At 36.2% G+C, this 15,500-nt stretch overlaps 1 protein-coding gene and 1 non-coding gene across 2 annotated transcripts in view; both read right to left on the bottom strand.

Moving 5' to 3' along the window:
- The window catches only part of SAR1B (secretion associated Ras related GTPase 1B), a 28,509-nt gene that overhangs the window by 11,453 nt on the left and 1,556 nt on the right, over positions 1 to 15,500 (bottom strand). The window contains exons 2-3 of the mRNA XM_043465484.1: positions 6,708 to 6,783; positions 2,989 to 3,108 (exon numbers count right to left, since the gene is read on the bottom strand). Coding sequence (XP_043321419.1) covers positions 2,989 to 3,108; positions 6,708 to 6,765 — 178 coding nt within the window. The 5' untranslated portion in view covers positions 6,766 to 6,783. The remainder of the gene's footprint in view (positions 1 to 2,988; positions 3,109 to 6,707; positions 6,784 to 15,500) is intronic.
- Positions 1,287 to 1,393, bottom strand: LOC122441089. The gene has a single exon (XR_006269232.1). It is a non-coding gene; the product is annotated as a U6 spliceosomal RNA (small nuclear RNA).

Raw genomic sequence — 15,500 nt, 5'->3', positions numbered from 1 at the left:
TAGAGTTCCCTGTACTATACAGTAGGCTCTTGTCATCTATTTTATATATAGTGGTGTGTATATGTTAATCCGTATCTCCTAATTTGTTACTTGCCTCATGTTTCCCCTTTGATAAACCATAAATTTGATTTCGAGATCTGTGAGTCTGTTTTGTAAATAAGTACATCTGTATCATTTTTTACTACATTCCACATATGGCTGATATCATATGATATTTGTCTTTGACTTACTTCACTTAGTATGATAAATCTCTAGGCCCATCCATGTTGCTGCAAATGGCATTGTTTCATTCTTTTTTATGGCTGAGTAATCAATCCCTGGGCTGGGAAGAGACCCTGGAAAGGGAAACGGCGACCCACTCCAGTTTTCTTGCCTGGGAAATTCCATGGATAGATGAGCGTGACAGGCTACAGTCCATGGGGTCACAAACAGTTGGACACAACTGAGTGACTAAACAACAACAACAACATTCCACTGTGTGTATGTACTACATCTTTATCCATTCCTCTGTTGATGGCCATCTGGGTTGCTTCCATGTCCTGACTGTTGTAAACAGTGCTGCAGTGAACACTGGGGAGCATGTATCTTTTTAATTATGGTTTTTCTCCAGATATGTGCCCAGGAGTGGGACTGCTGAACCATATGGTAGTTCTATATTTAATTTTTTAAGGAACTGTCATACTATTCTCCAAAATAGTTGTCGCAATTTACATTCCCATCAACAATGTAAGAGGGTTACCTTTTCTCCAAACCCTCTCCAGCCTTTACTGTTTGTAGATTTTTCTGATGATGACCATTATGACTGATGTGAGGTGATACCTCATGGTAGTTTTGATTTGCATTCTCTGATAATTAGTGATGTTGAATGCCTGTTCATGTGCCTTTGGCCATCCATCTGTCTTATTTGAAGAAACGTCTATTTAGATCTGCCCATTTTTTGATTGGGTTGTTTGTTTTCTTGACATTGAGCTGCATGAGCTGTTTGTATAGTTTGGAGATTAATCCCTTGTCAGTCTCTTCGCAGATATTTTCTCCTATTCTGTGGCTTGTTTTTTATTTTATGGTTTCCTTTGCTATACAAAAGCTTTTAAGCTTAATTAGACCCTATTTGTTTATTTTTATTACTCTAGCAGTCGATCAAAAAAAATACTGCTGAGATTTATGTCAGCATTCTGCCTACATTTTCCTCTAAGAGTTTTATAGTATCCAGTCTTATATTTAGATCTTTAATCCATTTTGAGTTTATTTTTGGTATGGTGTTAGGGAGTATTTTTAATTTCATTCTTAAAAATATGGAACGCTTCATAAATTTGTGTGTTATCCTTCTGCAGGGGCCATGCTTATCTTCTCTGTGTCTTTCTAATTTTAGTGTATGTGCTGCTGAAGAGAGTACACATAATGCTTTTGATTAATTGAAAAATATAAGCTAAAATGAATATGAGATGCAGGAAGGTTGAGATAACATCTATTTTGTGCCATTGTTTTTACTCTTATTACTTAGAACAATGTCTGACCTAAAGCAAGTGCTCAAAAAATATTTGTTGAATATATTAAAAAGAACATCATAAAATTTTAAAAGTGACTTACACCTAATATAAGACCACTGTGTAATCTCTTCCAATTCTGCTGTTTTTGCAGATAATTTTGTATACTCAATTTCACCATGATTTTTCTTTAATAGTATTGTTCTTGTATCAGAATCTTATTTGTCAAGCCCTACTTTCTTCTCCTAATGCAAAAAAAAAGTATCAATTTTATGAAATCTTCCTTTTCCAACTTGACTCACTAACAGTTTTAGAGATAAAATGGTAGTTTGTTTTTTTCTGTTTTCCTTCCTTGTTCTTAGTATATTTACGGAATTAAATTAACTGTTGTATTATTTACTTTTTAGTCCAATTCTCAACTTTATACTCATTTTTAAGGCTGACACTCATTATTTCAAAATCTGTGGATTAGCTTGTCTTTAAACTCTCTGTGTAGTTGATTCATAGTCTCTTCAACACTAAAACAAGTTCATAAGTTGTTGTTGTTGTGCCATGCAACATGTGGGGTATTAGTTCCCCAACCAAGGACTGAATCTGTGTGCCCCCACACTGGAAGTTCAGACTCTAAACCACTGGACTTCCAGGGAATTCCCCCACAGGTATTTTAAAATTAGACTTCTGTTTCTAATTTTAAAGTGACTAATTTTGTCACTCTAACTTGACTCTCTCAACAGTACCTATTACATAATCTTAAGAATGATACATATTAAGTGATTTACAGAATCATTATTAATGTCTTTCAATTGGCTTTCTAAAAGAAAGCACAGTAAATTCTTTTTTAATTACTTTAATACTTTCTAGGGAATTCCCTGGTGGTCCAGTGGTTAAGACTTGGCGCTTTCACTGTTGTGGGCTCAGATTCAATCCCTGGTTGAGGGACTAAGATCCTGCAAGCCATGGGGCCTGGCCAAAAACAAAATAAAAGAAAACTTTCTGTAAGTGTATCAATACATGCCCTGTTTTTTGGAATAAAAATTCTATGGTCTTTATGTTAGAAACAGTTCAGGTTGTTAGAACTAGAAAAATAACTGGTTAATAAGTTAAGAGCTACAGCAAAGTATAAGACTATGATCTGTCCACTGAATAATGATTAAAATAGTACAGTTCTAAAATTTGAAAGAAATTTAAGTTATATAAGAAAGGTAATGCTGACTATTTATAACCTAAACAATATGTGGTTAAATATACTATCATAATCCCTGAGACAATAACTTTTTAACTCCTCTAGTTGGACAAAGGTATACTAACTATAAGATGATATGAGTATTATTTCAAGATCTAAATATACTCCCTGGAGTTGGGTCACTTATCATTTACTATAAAGAACAAGTGAAATGACATGATCATAATTTATCCACCAAAAAACAAACAAAACCTTTTGGTTAGGGTCTATGAATTGGAATCACTTCATCAAGTAACACACTGTATGGGAGAACATACTTACTGGGATGTAACGTGGGCACATGTTGTCCAAGTCTGTCATCTTTTAACATGTGTAGCAATGTTGTTTTTCCCGCATTATCCAATCCAAGAAATACCAATTTACCAGTTTTCTTATATAATCCTGCAGAGTAAGAGCTATGATTAGTCAGTGATATCTGACACAGATTATAGAAATAAAATGACTTTAAATAAAAATATAATATCTTCACAATTTAGTTATTTGGATACTTTTCCTAATTACCCCAGATTTTTTATAAAGAGACACTTATTAACCTTTTGAACTTCTAAGATTTTATAAATTGGCCTGAAAAAGCTTGGATTTCTAATCCATTTTTAGTTTTGAAGAACTATTTTAAATCTATTACGATTTGGGACGTCAGATCATTATGAAACTAAACTTTGCCCCAGTCAATGAATGTGTGTGACCTAAACTTATCTTGCAATACCAAAATGCCAATTCCCTTGATGATTTAACTTAAATCCTCTTTTAATTTACCCCTTGAAAAATATCTGTGCCCTCTACTAGAGACATAAAATACTTGAGATTATATATTTATGAAGCTAGACCAAAAGAAAAAGTAGAGGTTTTTCATTTTTTTCACAGGTAAAAATAAATTAACTATTTTTGACAATCAAAACTACAGTGAGTTTTTTTCAGTAAAAAAGTTTCGTTCACTGTCAAATTTACCTGAGAATAAGGTTAAACTATTCACATGACTGCGTAAAACTAAGCAACAACAAAAATATCCAAGCACATAATTTAAAATATATCAATCAAGCACTGATAGCTAAAGTGATAAACAGATAAAGACAACACTGACTGGTTTACAGTAGACTGACATTCATTGCAGAATTCCATATTGAGCTTTTCATATATATATATTTCAAAGACTTTTCTTAGAGCACTTTTAGTTTTACAACAAAACTCAAAGGAAGATACAGATATTTCCCATATACCTCTGTCCCCACATATGTAGACTCTCCCCCAAAAGAGGACAGAAGTTTAATGACTTATGTCCATCATTATACAGAATATTTTCACTGCCCTAAATAAAGTCTCTGTATTCTGCCTATATATCCACCCTACCCACGACCCAGCAACCACTCATCTTTTTATGGCCTCCGTATTTTTGCCTTCTCTAGAATGTCATGTAGTTGGAATCACACAATATGTAGCCTTTCAGATTGGCTTCTTCCACTCAGCAATATGCATGTAAGGTTTCTCCATGTATTTTCATAGCTTGATAGCCCATTTTCTTTCTCATGTTGTACAGTATCCCATTATCTGGCTGTCAAGTCAGTTCAGTCAGTTTAGTCACTCAGTCACGTCCAACTCTTTGCAACCCCGTGAATCGCAGCACGCCAGGCCTCCCTGTCCATCACCAACTCCCGGAGTACCATAGTTCATTTATCCATCCACCCACTAAAGGACATCTTGGTTGCTTCCATGTTTTGGCAATTATGGCTAAAGCTGCTATAAATATCTGTGTGCAGGTTTCTGGCTAGATGTAAGTTTTCAACTCCTTTGGGTAAACACCAAGGAGCACAACTGCTGGACTGAATGGTTTAAGAGTATGTTTAGTTTCATAAGAGAACAACAAACTCTCTTCTAAAGTGGTTATACCATTTTGTATTACCACCAGTAATGAATAAGAATTCCTGTTGTTTCACATCCCCACCAACATTTGGTATTGTCATTTGGTATTGACAACATTTGGTATTGTCAGCATCTGAATTCGGGGCATTCTAATAGGTGTGTAGTAGTATTGAACTTTATTTTTCATGCATTTAATTGTCTTATGGAATTATATAGAAGTATATGAAGACCGGGAACACAGTAGCAACTCAAAAAATTTAATCAGTAAGTGAAAATTTTAAGATATTAGGGAATTACAGATTGGGCTATCCATTTTCCAGTAAGTTCACGCCAAAATAACATTTAGTTATATACCCACATTTAAGTCTAAGAAGTAAATTTTTTTTAAAGTCCTAATCTTTTGATCACCTATCAACCAACAACCTGGGTCCTAAGGAGAAAATTGCTTCCACAGTCACTTGAGCTGGGATACTACAGCTCTCCTGTAATTATGAATACTGACTAATAATCTCCTTAAACATTGTATTTCTTTAAAAGGTTTCTATATAGATTGTTTCTAACCAATGCACTCAGTCTTACCACCTTAGCTTTTAAATAGTAAAAGTGTACCGGATAAGATTCCAAAGGGGAACAGCTAGAGCATTTAATCTTTCAACTGGATTGAACTAAGTTTCTGTTCAGTGGTAGGCACTGTTAAACACCTGCATACATTATTTCACTTAATCCTCAACTCTGTATAGGAGCATCATTATTGTCTTTTTTACAGAGCAGAATGAAGACTCAAACTTATTTACTCAAATGCTGAAGTCAGGTCTGAGATTTGAACCCATGTCTGATCCCAGACCTTTGGTTCACTTCCATTTCTCTACACTGCCTCCTGATGCTAGCTCTATTAACTTTCTTGTTCCTGACTATGATGCAGTCTTTTTTGCCTTTTCAACATAATTCAGGATAGATTCATTGTTCTGTAAACTGAGATACAGATTCCAACCTGTTATAATCCAAAACGTCAGCAAAATAAAGTTTAAAAACCCCTATTTCTGACCCGGTTCTTACAAATATGTGACAAAATACTTAAGGATTCTCTTGGAGGTAGTATAACGAGATCTGACATTTGACGTGTGGTAGAGCAACAATATAAAATAATGTGAGGAATTTTATTTCTAAAACGTAAAGGAAAACATCCTGAGTTTTTTAAAATTTGCAAGTATTAAGGTTCAACTAAGAAATAAAAATACAGTGACAAAGTTTGATCTTATACTTTTATCCTTTTAATATATAGTAGTCAAAATTTATATTTCCCAAGCAAAATTTACTTCCTCAGTTAAGATTATGTTTGTGGAGAAAGAAATATTTATATAGAATATATCATTCCGTAAGTTGTGGCCAGTTTGAACTATGTTTATCAATCTCTAATTACATGAAATGCTTCTCTTTCTGGCAGTTCAAATTAGAGAAAAATTTGAAAACAGGGGACTAGAAATATTTTTGTTAATTACTGCTATAGTAAAGTTGTGTATATCCCAACATAAAAGTTAATCAAAAGTCTGTCTTTGGGGGGAAAAAAAGCCTGTTTCACTGAAAAATGTGAGAAGTCAAGGGTGTCAATAAAAGAAGAATGTTTTTCCTATCTGTAAAATCTATAAAGAGAAGAAAATCACTAGTCAGAATCTCTGGGTGAACAAGTCTCATTTAGTAGGTTAAAAAATGCCATTTATAACATATGAGGTACTTGATGGAACATGCATTTTTATTAAAAAAGCAAAAATAATAATGCCTTGGATTCCTGTGAGGATTACCTGAGATAAAGGATGTAAAGCTCTTATGGAAACTGGCTAATAAATAGTAGCTATTCCTGCTAATAATATGCTTATCAACAACCTTAGGAGGTAGGAATTATTATCATTTTACACATAAGGAAATTAAGGCTAAAGTGGAGAAAGCAATTTATCTAAGATTACTTCATAACAGGTATAATGAGTAGTTGAATTTGTTTGTATGATTCCAAAGCCCACATCTGTAACTACTGGGTTACATATAAAGAGGCTCTAGACAAATAAAAGACACTTTCATATAAGTAGGATTAAATGGGATAACAAAAGAGAACAAAGGGCCAACATTACCTAAGAACTGTAGCACACTGCTGAAACCACTGTAAATCCAGTCAAATATGAAGGACATAGCCAAATCTTATAAGGTCTGGAAAAAAAAGTGGGATTTAGTAGTCAATATTAAATAGCAATGACATTAAACATCAACTGTGAGTAAATAATTCTACAGCAACCTTACTACAAAGAGTTAAATACTCTTCCAGGCCAGTCTAACCTCGTCTATACTGATGCATAAAAAATAAAATGCCATTAAAATACCATGTAGAGACCATTCCCTGCCTACCAAAGTAGCAAACATGAAAAATAATTATAACAGTCAAGACTAGAAAAAATGTGGTAAAAGAAGCATTATTAATGGCAGTATAAATTGGAACAAATCTTTTTTAAAACCAATTTGGCAATAATGTATCTGGTGATACAAACTGACCCAAAAATTTTAGAAATTGTCCTAAATATGGAAAGGCTTTATGTATAAAGATGTTCATCAAAGTGTTACATAATAGAATTTTTAGATATAATCTATGTTCAATAGTAAATTAAATTCTATTGCCTATGAAATATTTACCAAAAACCTTGGAGTAGAGGGAAAGACAGGAGCCAAAAGGAAAAGAGAGGAAATTTATGATCATGAAATAAGTTTCTGAATCTGATTTTACCTATGGGGAGTAAAAACTCTTTTTCTTTTTGTTTGGGTCTTTTGTAGCAGTTGGTACCAGACAGTATATTTCTGGGTTTATTATCTTTTTGCATTTTTCAAATTGTAATCATGTTACTAAATGTAAAAAAAAAAAACCAATTACTAAATCAGACTAGAAAATGCAGAGTATAGTTCAATTCAGCATTTACCTGACATGTACTTAATAAACTAATATACCTAATGTGAAAAACAAGAGAAAATGTATCTTTAGAAAAGAAGTATCATTTATAAAAAAAATATGCTTTCGATCAACGAAGTTCATTTTCTAGAGCTGAACAGAAGAACCTAGGCTCCAAACTAGGGCCAACTCTGAAAAGTTTGAAGGGTTGTGCTATCTTTGCTATTCTTTAGACAAAGTACAACACATAGCCCTCCTTTCTTTAGCCACCTCTCCTCCAAAGTGGGCTAAGCTGGACAAAGATGGGCCCACCAGGCTCAGAATTTCCTAGAGGGTTAAGATGTTGAGACCACATCACCTTGAGAGTGAGAAACAGAGAAGAGACAGCCTACCTAGCTTGCACAAGGCCTAGCAGTATTTACTAAGAGATTCCCTGGATCCTGGCAGTAGCTTCTCCCCTCTTCTATTAACTTCTTGCTTGTACCAGCATAAGTAGAATTTTGTTCTTACAACCAGTTGATTTCCAGATTAACACTGGCAAAATAAATAGTTTCATTTGTCAGTATCACAAGAATGTGATACTGTAACTATATGCTGTAACTACAACAGTGACATAATTATGTAAGAAGAATCTATTACCTTAGAAGTTATTATTTTACAAGTTGAAAATTACTACTCCTTCTACTATTATCATTTTAGGTCATGGATAAATTGAGACTTAGAAAAAATATATACAAGTGGCTTATCTTTTCTGAAGATTTTTAGGTATATGCTTTTCGAAGGAAATCATAATAATTTTCACTGTAGAGAATCAAATAAAGCAGTGGTGTGTTGAGTTTTTTCCCTTTCTAATTCAATACATACTTACCTAGCTCATATTACATCCAGGGTCCTAACCTAGACATCATGAGGAATACAAATACTGATGACAAACATGGCTCATTCTCTCAAAAAGGTTATAGAGTGATAAATTAGCTACACAAATACAACTAAACTGAAAAATGTTAAAACTGAATAGGATATTACCTAAAATGGTAACAACTCACCCTATAAGGTTTCAAGAATTATTCAAGCACAAGGCGAGGGGAAAATGCCCATACTGTAAATCCTAAGGTACTAGGGGAGTAATGATCATAAGAGCATAGAGACAAAACAATTAAAATAAATAACAGAGAGATGAGGTGGGCTTCCCTGGTGGCTCAGTGGTAAAGAATCCACCTGCCTGTGCAGGAGACACGGGTTTGATCCCTGAGCTGGGAAGGTCCCACAAGCTGCGGAGCAACTAAGCCCATGCACCACAGCTATTGAGTCTGTGCTTTAGAGCTGGGAGCCACAGCTATTGAGCCCATGGGCCACTGAAGCTTGTGAACCCTAGAGCCCATGTTCCCCAACAAGAAAAGCCACCACAATAAAAGCCTGTGTACCTCAACTAGAGAGTTGCCAGTGCTTGCCACAACTAGATCAAAGCTCATGGAGCAACAAAGACTCACCACAGCCAAAAATAAATTACAAAAAAAAAAAAAAAGACATGAGGTATGTGTGTGCATACTAACAGAAAGAGGTATAGTGAAGTGAAAGTCGCTCAGTCGTGTCTGACTCTTTGTGACCCTATGGACTACACAGTCCATGGGATTCTCCAGGCTAGAATACTGAAGTGAGTAGCCTTTCCCTTCTCCAGGAGATCTTCCCAACCCAGGGATCGAACTGAGGTCTCCTGCATTGCAGGCAGATTCTTGACCAGCTGAGCCACAAGGGAAGCCTGAAAGAGGTATATAGTATGCTCACAAATAACACTTTATATTATGTATGAAAACAAGAGAAAACCAGTCCTGCTTGTCTCTACATTCAAACTCCTATTTTCCCAGTTCTGTGGTGACAACAGGGTGCAGCTAAGGGAAAGGATGGTGATCGGGTACCCAGAGCCTAAATGGCTACAGCAGAGAGTCGGGAATTGTTAGATGACGTAACTGCGATTAGGGGATGGAGACAGAGTGAAAATCAATGGGTGCTAATTAGTGATGCAGAAGCCAGACTGATCAACAAATCTGAGATTAAATTTAGACATTTGGTTTTCATGCTGGCTACTTTTAATATGTAAACATAAGAAAAAATGCTGAATTTGCATTTCAATTTAATAAAACGGAGCAAAACAAAAAAATACCAGCTACCATTTATTAAACCTCTGTGAGCAGTATGATCTAGAGGTTAACAGCAGCAGCTCTGGAGCTAAGGCTTTACTAATATTTTAAGTAACTTATTTCACTTTCCTCATCTGTAAAATGGGGATAACAATACCTATCTGAGATGGTTGTTGTGAAGATTAATTACTACACACAAAGCATTTAGTATTGAGCATGGAGGAAACACTCAATTTTAACTGCTATTATTATTATTTCTTCCACTACGTGGCCTACAGTATTAGGCACTTTACAAATATCATCACTAAATACCTCAACAACAACAAAAAACTCAACAACAACAAAAAAAACCCTCAATAACCTTTCAGAATAAATATATTATTGACTGCATTTTGCAGAAGCTGAAGTTACAAGTAAAATTCAACTTTTAGTGATTGGCACATCTAAGTTTCAAGCATGAGTCTGACTTCCACATCCATCCCCCTTTTCCTTACGTTGCATTGGCTCTCTAAAGCTTTATAACAATAGTTTTAAAGGTTTAAAGTTATTTAAATTATTACATAACATTTAAAAATTACTCCAGCTCATGACTCTGACATGTAATTCCTTCTTCTCCCTCACATCCCACGGCCAGTCATTCCTTAGTTCTATCAATTTCTGCATTTTCTTTGATTCTCAAGGAGCCACCTGGTCAAAATCCTTGTGTCACTTTCCTAAATTACCATCTTAACATCAAAATGTGTTTCTACCCAGTTGTACATGCCCTCCAGAGTAGCTCCACCAAAATGTCATCTCAGACTTGTTGCATAGTCAGGGTGACTGTAACTCTCAGTTGGCTGGGGACAGTCTCAGTAAAGTTTTCTCAGTGTAATCATTAATAGTGCTTCCCTTCTCAAAAGGGTCCTGATTTAGGTGTTAAATTATATGGCCAGTCTGCTTGTGGATGGAGAGCCACTGGAGGTGTGTGAGCTGAGAGATGATACAGTCAAACTCCTTGGTCCAGTGTTCCACATCCTACTTGTAGCTACCTTTCCAAGCTTATAATACATATCACTTCCCTACTTGTAGCTTTCCCTGGGCTAAAGTAAACTGCTTGCTGGCGACCTGTACTTTACCTTAAAACATCTGCCCATTATCCTTCCTGGCATCAGAATGTTTTCCCATCATCTCTGCCCAGAGGCTCCTTGCCAAATGCTATGGAAGAAATTAATTCTCACTTGAGATAGTCTTCAAGGTACAGATACAGGTGGAAGAACCAACAGAACCCAGGAAGGGTAAAAGAACTAGAAGAGACAGGCAAGAAAAGAAGTCAGTCACATTATATGCAGAGATGTCACTGCTGGCTTCGGTGACACGGAGGCGGCTGCTGAGAGCCTGAGCAGCTCGCGGTGACGTGGTAGTCCAGGAGAGCCGACGGCCAGTACTTAAGTCCCAGCAGAGCTGTGTGACCCTGAACAAATTAAAATCTCTCGGGGTTTTATGAGCAAACAAGATAAAATGCACAAAATAAGTATTTAAAATCTGGCCTCTGTTATTGATATTATTGAGAAGAGAATGTGATGGAAGTTAGCAGGTGGAGGCAGTGAGGAAATTCTTCTGGCAAAAAATTCGAAATGGGGTGAGGGAAGTGAGATTTTCTTCTTAGGGGAGGGTGAGGCTTGATCATGTTGATTAACTGAAAGGAAGGAGCTAGTGGCAAGGAATAAGTTAAAGATGAGCAAGAGAGGGAATTAACCAAAAGGGGCAAAGTCTCAAGAGGAGCCTGGGCAGACAGCACGCTCTCTTTCTCTAAGATGAAAAGGAAGGAAGGCCAGGAAAGGTGAAGGAGTGTAGAGAAATTCTGAGGAGCAGAGTGAGGATTAGAATAGCTACTGTGGGGGAAAGATCAAGTTAAAAGACGGCTAAAAAGAGCCAATTGCCACAAGACGGCTAAAAAGAGCCAATTGCCAATCGGGATGGGGAATATGTGTAAATCTATGTCTGATTCATATCAATGTATGACAAAACCCACTGAAAAAATAAATAAATAAATAAAAATTAAATTAAATTAAAAAAATTTTTTATTGAAAAATACAAAATAAAACAGATTCCTTGATTAAAAAAAAAAAAAAAGAGCCAATTGCTAAGACTGAAACATTCACAGCAGTGAATGCACCGACTTCTAGCCCTCCGCTGCTCCCCCGGCCCCGCCCCAGCAGTGCTCAGCTTTAGAGAATAAGGAGCAAATGTGTATTAGGGACTTCCAGAAGAGCAAATGAAAAAAGGGGAACAAGAATTTGAGAGCACTAGTGACAGAGGCTGAAATGGTCTGATCAGAAGTTCAGGCTGCGTGGATAAAGTTACAAAGGTAGACAAAGTACGGGAATGGGTGAGGATCAAAAGCAGGCTTCTCACAGAATAGAACTGGAAGAATAGAGGAAGAATCTTTAGTTAAAAATAGCAGATATAGATGTAGTAAAAGGGTGCAAGAAGTGAAAGGTGATCAGAACTGTGCCAGCAAAGTGGAGGAAAATGTAGGTTCAGAATTTAAGGAAGGTCTGAGTGGTGGCAAGCTCCAAAGTACTGTCCACGCTGACAGGCGGTGGAATCACCAGAAGATTGGAGGGGAGCATTACAGAAAGCAGGACTGTGAGTCAAGTGGCAAAGTCCTCACTGAAGATGACTGTTGGTAGGTGAAAGACTGAGGGAGAATCGCTTCTCGGCCTTTTGGCTAAGATTAAGTGAAGACTGAGGGAGGGTAGAGTGGGTAAGATGGTAGAGAGGGTAGCCATGCAGATAAATGGATTTTTTGTGTAAGGATTTGCTTTTGTAAAATTTGTCCCAAGATAACTAATAACATATATGGGGAAACTCTTCTTCAGAAATTAATGAGATATTTATATTTCTATAAAGTCATGGCTTCTGAGATCTTTAAAACAAGCTAGGAGTCATTAGTCATTTTAAAGTAGAGGTAAAAATGCCAACTAAGAATAAAAGTTACTTAGCTGCAAACAGATACCTGAGCCCTGAGAACAGGTTACACAACACCATGAACACACTATTAAGACATGTGAAAAGCAAAGGTCAAGAACAAGGAAACATATACACGTCAGCAGATTTATTTATTGCATGAACACCAAACAGGAAAAATTGCCCCACAGATTAGAAAAGTGATCTACTCAAATAATATGAAAATCAGTGCAAAGGGTGTAATGGAAAAGAAATTCTCAGATTACAAATAACTTTTCAAAGCCTTGCCACATTAAACTTATAAGGATGATTCCATTTATATGAAATAGTCCAGAATAGTCAAGCCTTTAGAGTCAGTAGATTGGTTGCTGTCAGACTGCGGGGGAAGGTGAAATTGGGAGTGGCTAATGAGTACTGGGTTTCTTTTGGGGTGATGAAAATGTTTCTGGAGTTACTGGTGATGGTTGCACAACATGAGTAAACTAAAAACACTCAATTGTACACTTACAATGCTAAGTAGTGTTATGTACAACTATCCTCTATGGTATGTACTCTCTCTCCATAAAATTATTATTAAAAAATGAAAGAACCGACTCATTGAAAAAGACCCTGATCTGGGAAAGATTGAAGGCAGGAGAAGGGGATGACAGAGGATGAGATGGTTGGATGGCATCTACCAATTCAATGGACATGAGTTTGAGCAAGCTCTGGGAGATGACGGACAGGGAAGCCTAGTGTGCTGCAGTCCATGGGGTTGCAAAGAGTCGGACACGACTGGGTGCCTGAACAACAACAAAATAATTTGGGCTTCTCAGATGGCTCAGCGACAGAGAATCCGCCTGCCAATTCAGGAGACCGGGTTCAATCCCTGGGTCAGAATGATCCCCTGGAAAAGGAAATGGCAACCCATTCCAGTATTCTTGCCTGGGAAATCCTATGGACAGAGAAGCCTGGCAGGCTTCAATCCATGGGGTCGCAAAAGAGTCAGGTATGACTTGGCAACTAAGCAACAACAATGTAAGTAATTTAGCAAAATCATTTAGGTGTGAACTTTTAAAAAACATACATAAGAGAAAAAATAAACATAAGATGACAAGATACAAATACTCCAAAAAGTAGTGCTGGTAGAAAATAAAAACTAGAATATTCTAAGGAGATAAATCCTATTGAGAATAGGATTCTAGAGTAAATACATTAATAACTTTGGGAAGCAAAGCATGGTAGAGCTGTGGTAAAATGAATAAGGTAGAATGGATGTCCTAGATTTTAAAAAATCTAAACTGAATGTGCATCCCTGCCTCTTACCTGGCCGTATTACATGGCATGTAAAACTTCCCCCACCAGGGATTGAACCTGTGCCCCTGTGGTGGAAGCATGGAGTCTTAACCACTAGACTACCAGGGAAGTCCTGAATGTTCTTCTTTTGAAATACTATAATTTCATCCTGGGAAAGCCATTCTTTATGAGCCCCAGTTTGCTCTTCGATATAAGGGAAATACCGCCTGCCTCACAGAGTGTTAGGAATGATTAAGTACAATAACATACATGAAAATACTTTGAATATACCATATAAGGTGGTATTAATTTAGACTAAATCAATTGAAAATCAAAGCATAGAACTTTCAATGCCAATTTTGAAATCAACTTCAATATTAATAACTACTACTAAGAAAAAGATTTTTAATGATGTTCTGATTTTACTTTAAATATTAACAACAACATCACTGTCACCAGAAAAGCACTAGAATAGTTTCCTTCAAATCCAGGTAAGGAAATTTCAGTAGAAGAGATTGATCATAACTTTCTACACAGTTTTGTCAGGCTTGTAATTATACAGTGCACAAATTCCATAAGATCAGTATGCTGTCTGTAAACCAATTTAGGAACTATAAATACCCCTCTCTCAGTTTCAAATAGCACTAGAAATACAAAGGCCAAATTCTGGCCATGTTTTGTAGAATTTCAACAAGGCCCTGTGCCTTGGTCCCTTGGGGATCTAGAGGATTGTTTCCAGGCCTCTACACCCTACACCCTCTCCTTAAGCCCCTTATATAAAAATGTCATAGTATTTACATACAGTCTTCGCACTTCCTCTAGTATACTTTAAATAATCTCTCAATTACTTAAAGGATCTAACACAAAGCAAGTAGTTGTAAATGCAATGTAAATGCCATGTAAATGGTTGTCAGCACTTGGCAAATTGAAGTTTTGCTTTTTCAAACTTTCTGGAATTTTTTTTCCCCAAATATTTTCTATCCGTTCTTGAATCTTCAGAAACAGAATCCATGGATAAGGAGGGCCAATGTCCATACAAGTATGGACACTGATGATGTTGAATGTTTCAAAATAAGGCTGCTTTTAAATACCCAACCCTAAAATTATTAGATTTTCTTTTTACAACCTTTAAAGTACTGAAACAGTGATGCAAATAAAAAACTCAAGAAAACATTTGAGGACTGAATGTTTAGCCATTATAAAAATGGAACTAAATCTTTTGGTTCATGTAATGAACAAAAAGTACATACTCCATTTTCCTTTAAGGAAGAGTGATGCTCGACTGAAATAAGGTTAAATCTGTGACAGATATAAGTTGGATTTTTTTAAGAGGAAAAGGGAAAAAACTATATATTTTAAAAAGCTATGAGGGACTTCCCTGGCAGTTCAGTGGTTAAGACTCCAGAGGCCTTCCAATGCAGGGGATGTGGATTAGATCCCTGGTCGGGGAGCTAAGATCCCACATTCCTCGGGTGGCCAAAAAACCAAACCATAAAGACAGAAGCAATACTGTAACGAATTCAATAAACACTGTAACAATGGCCCACATCAAAAAAAAATCTTAAAAGTACTGAACTTACCTATAATGAATTAAAATAAAAACTGACATAAGCAATGGCTAATTCAAT

Source organism: Cervus canadensis, chromosome 4 (assembly GCF_019320065.1).
Source record: "Cervus canadensis isolate Bull #8, Minnesota chromosome 4, ASM1932006v1, whole genome shotgun sequence".
NCBI classification, from domain to species: Eukaryota; Metazoa; Chordata; class Mammalia; order Artiodactyla; family Cervidae; genus Cervus; species Cervus canadensis.
This window is presented reverse-complemented; position numbering and strand designations above follow the sequence as displayed.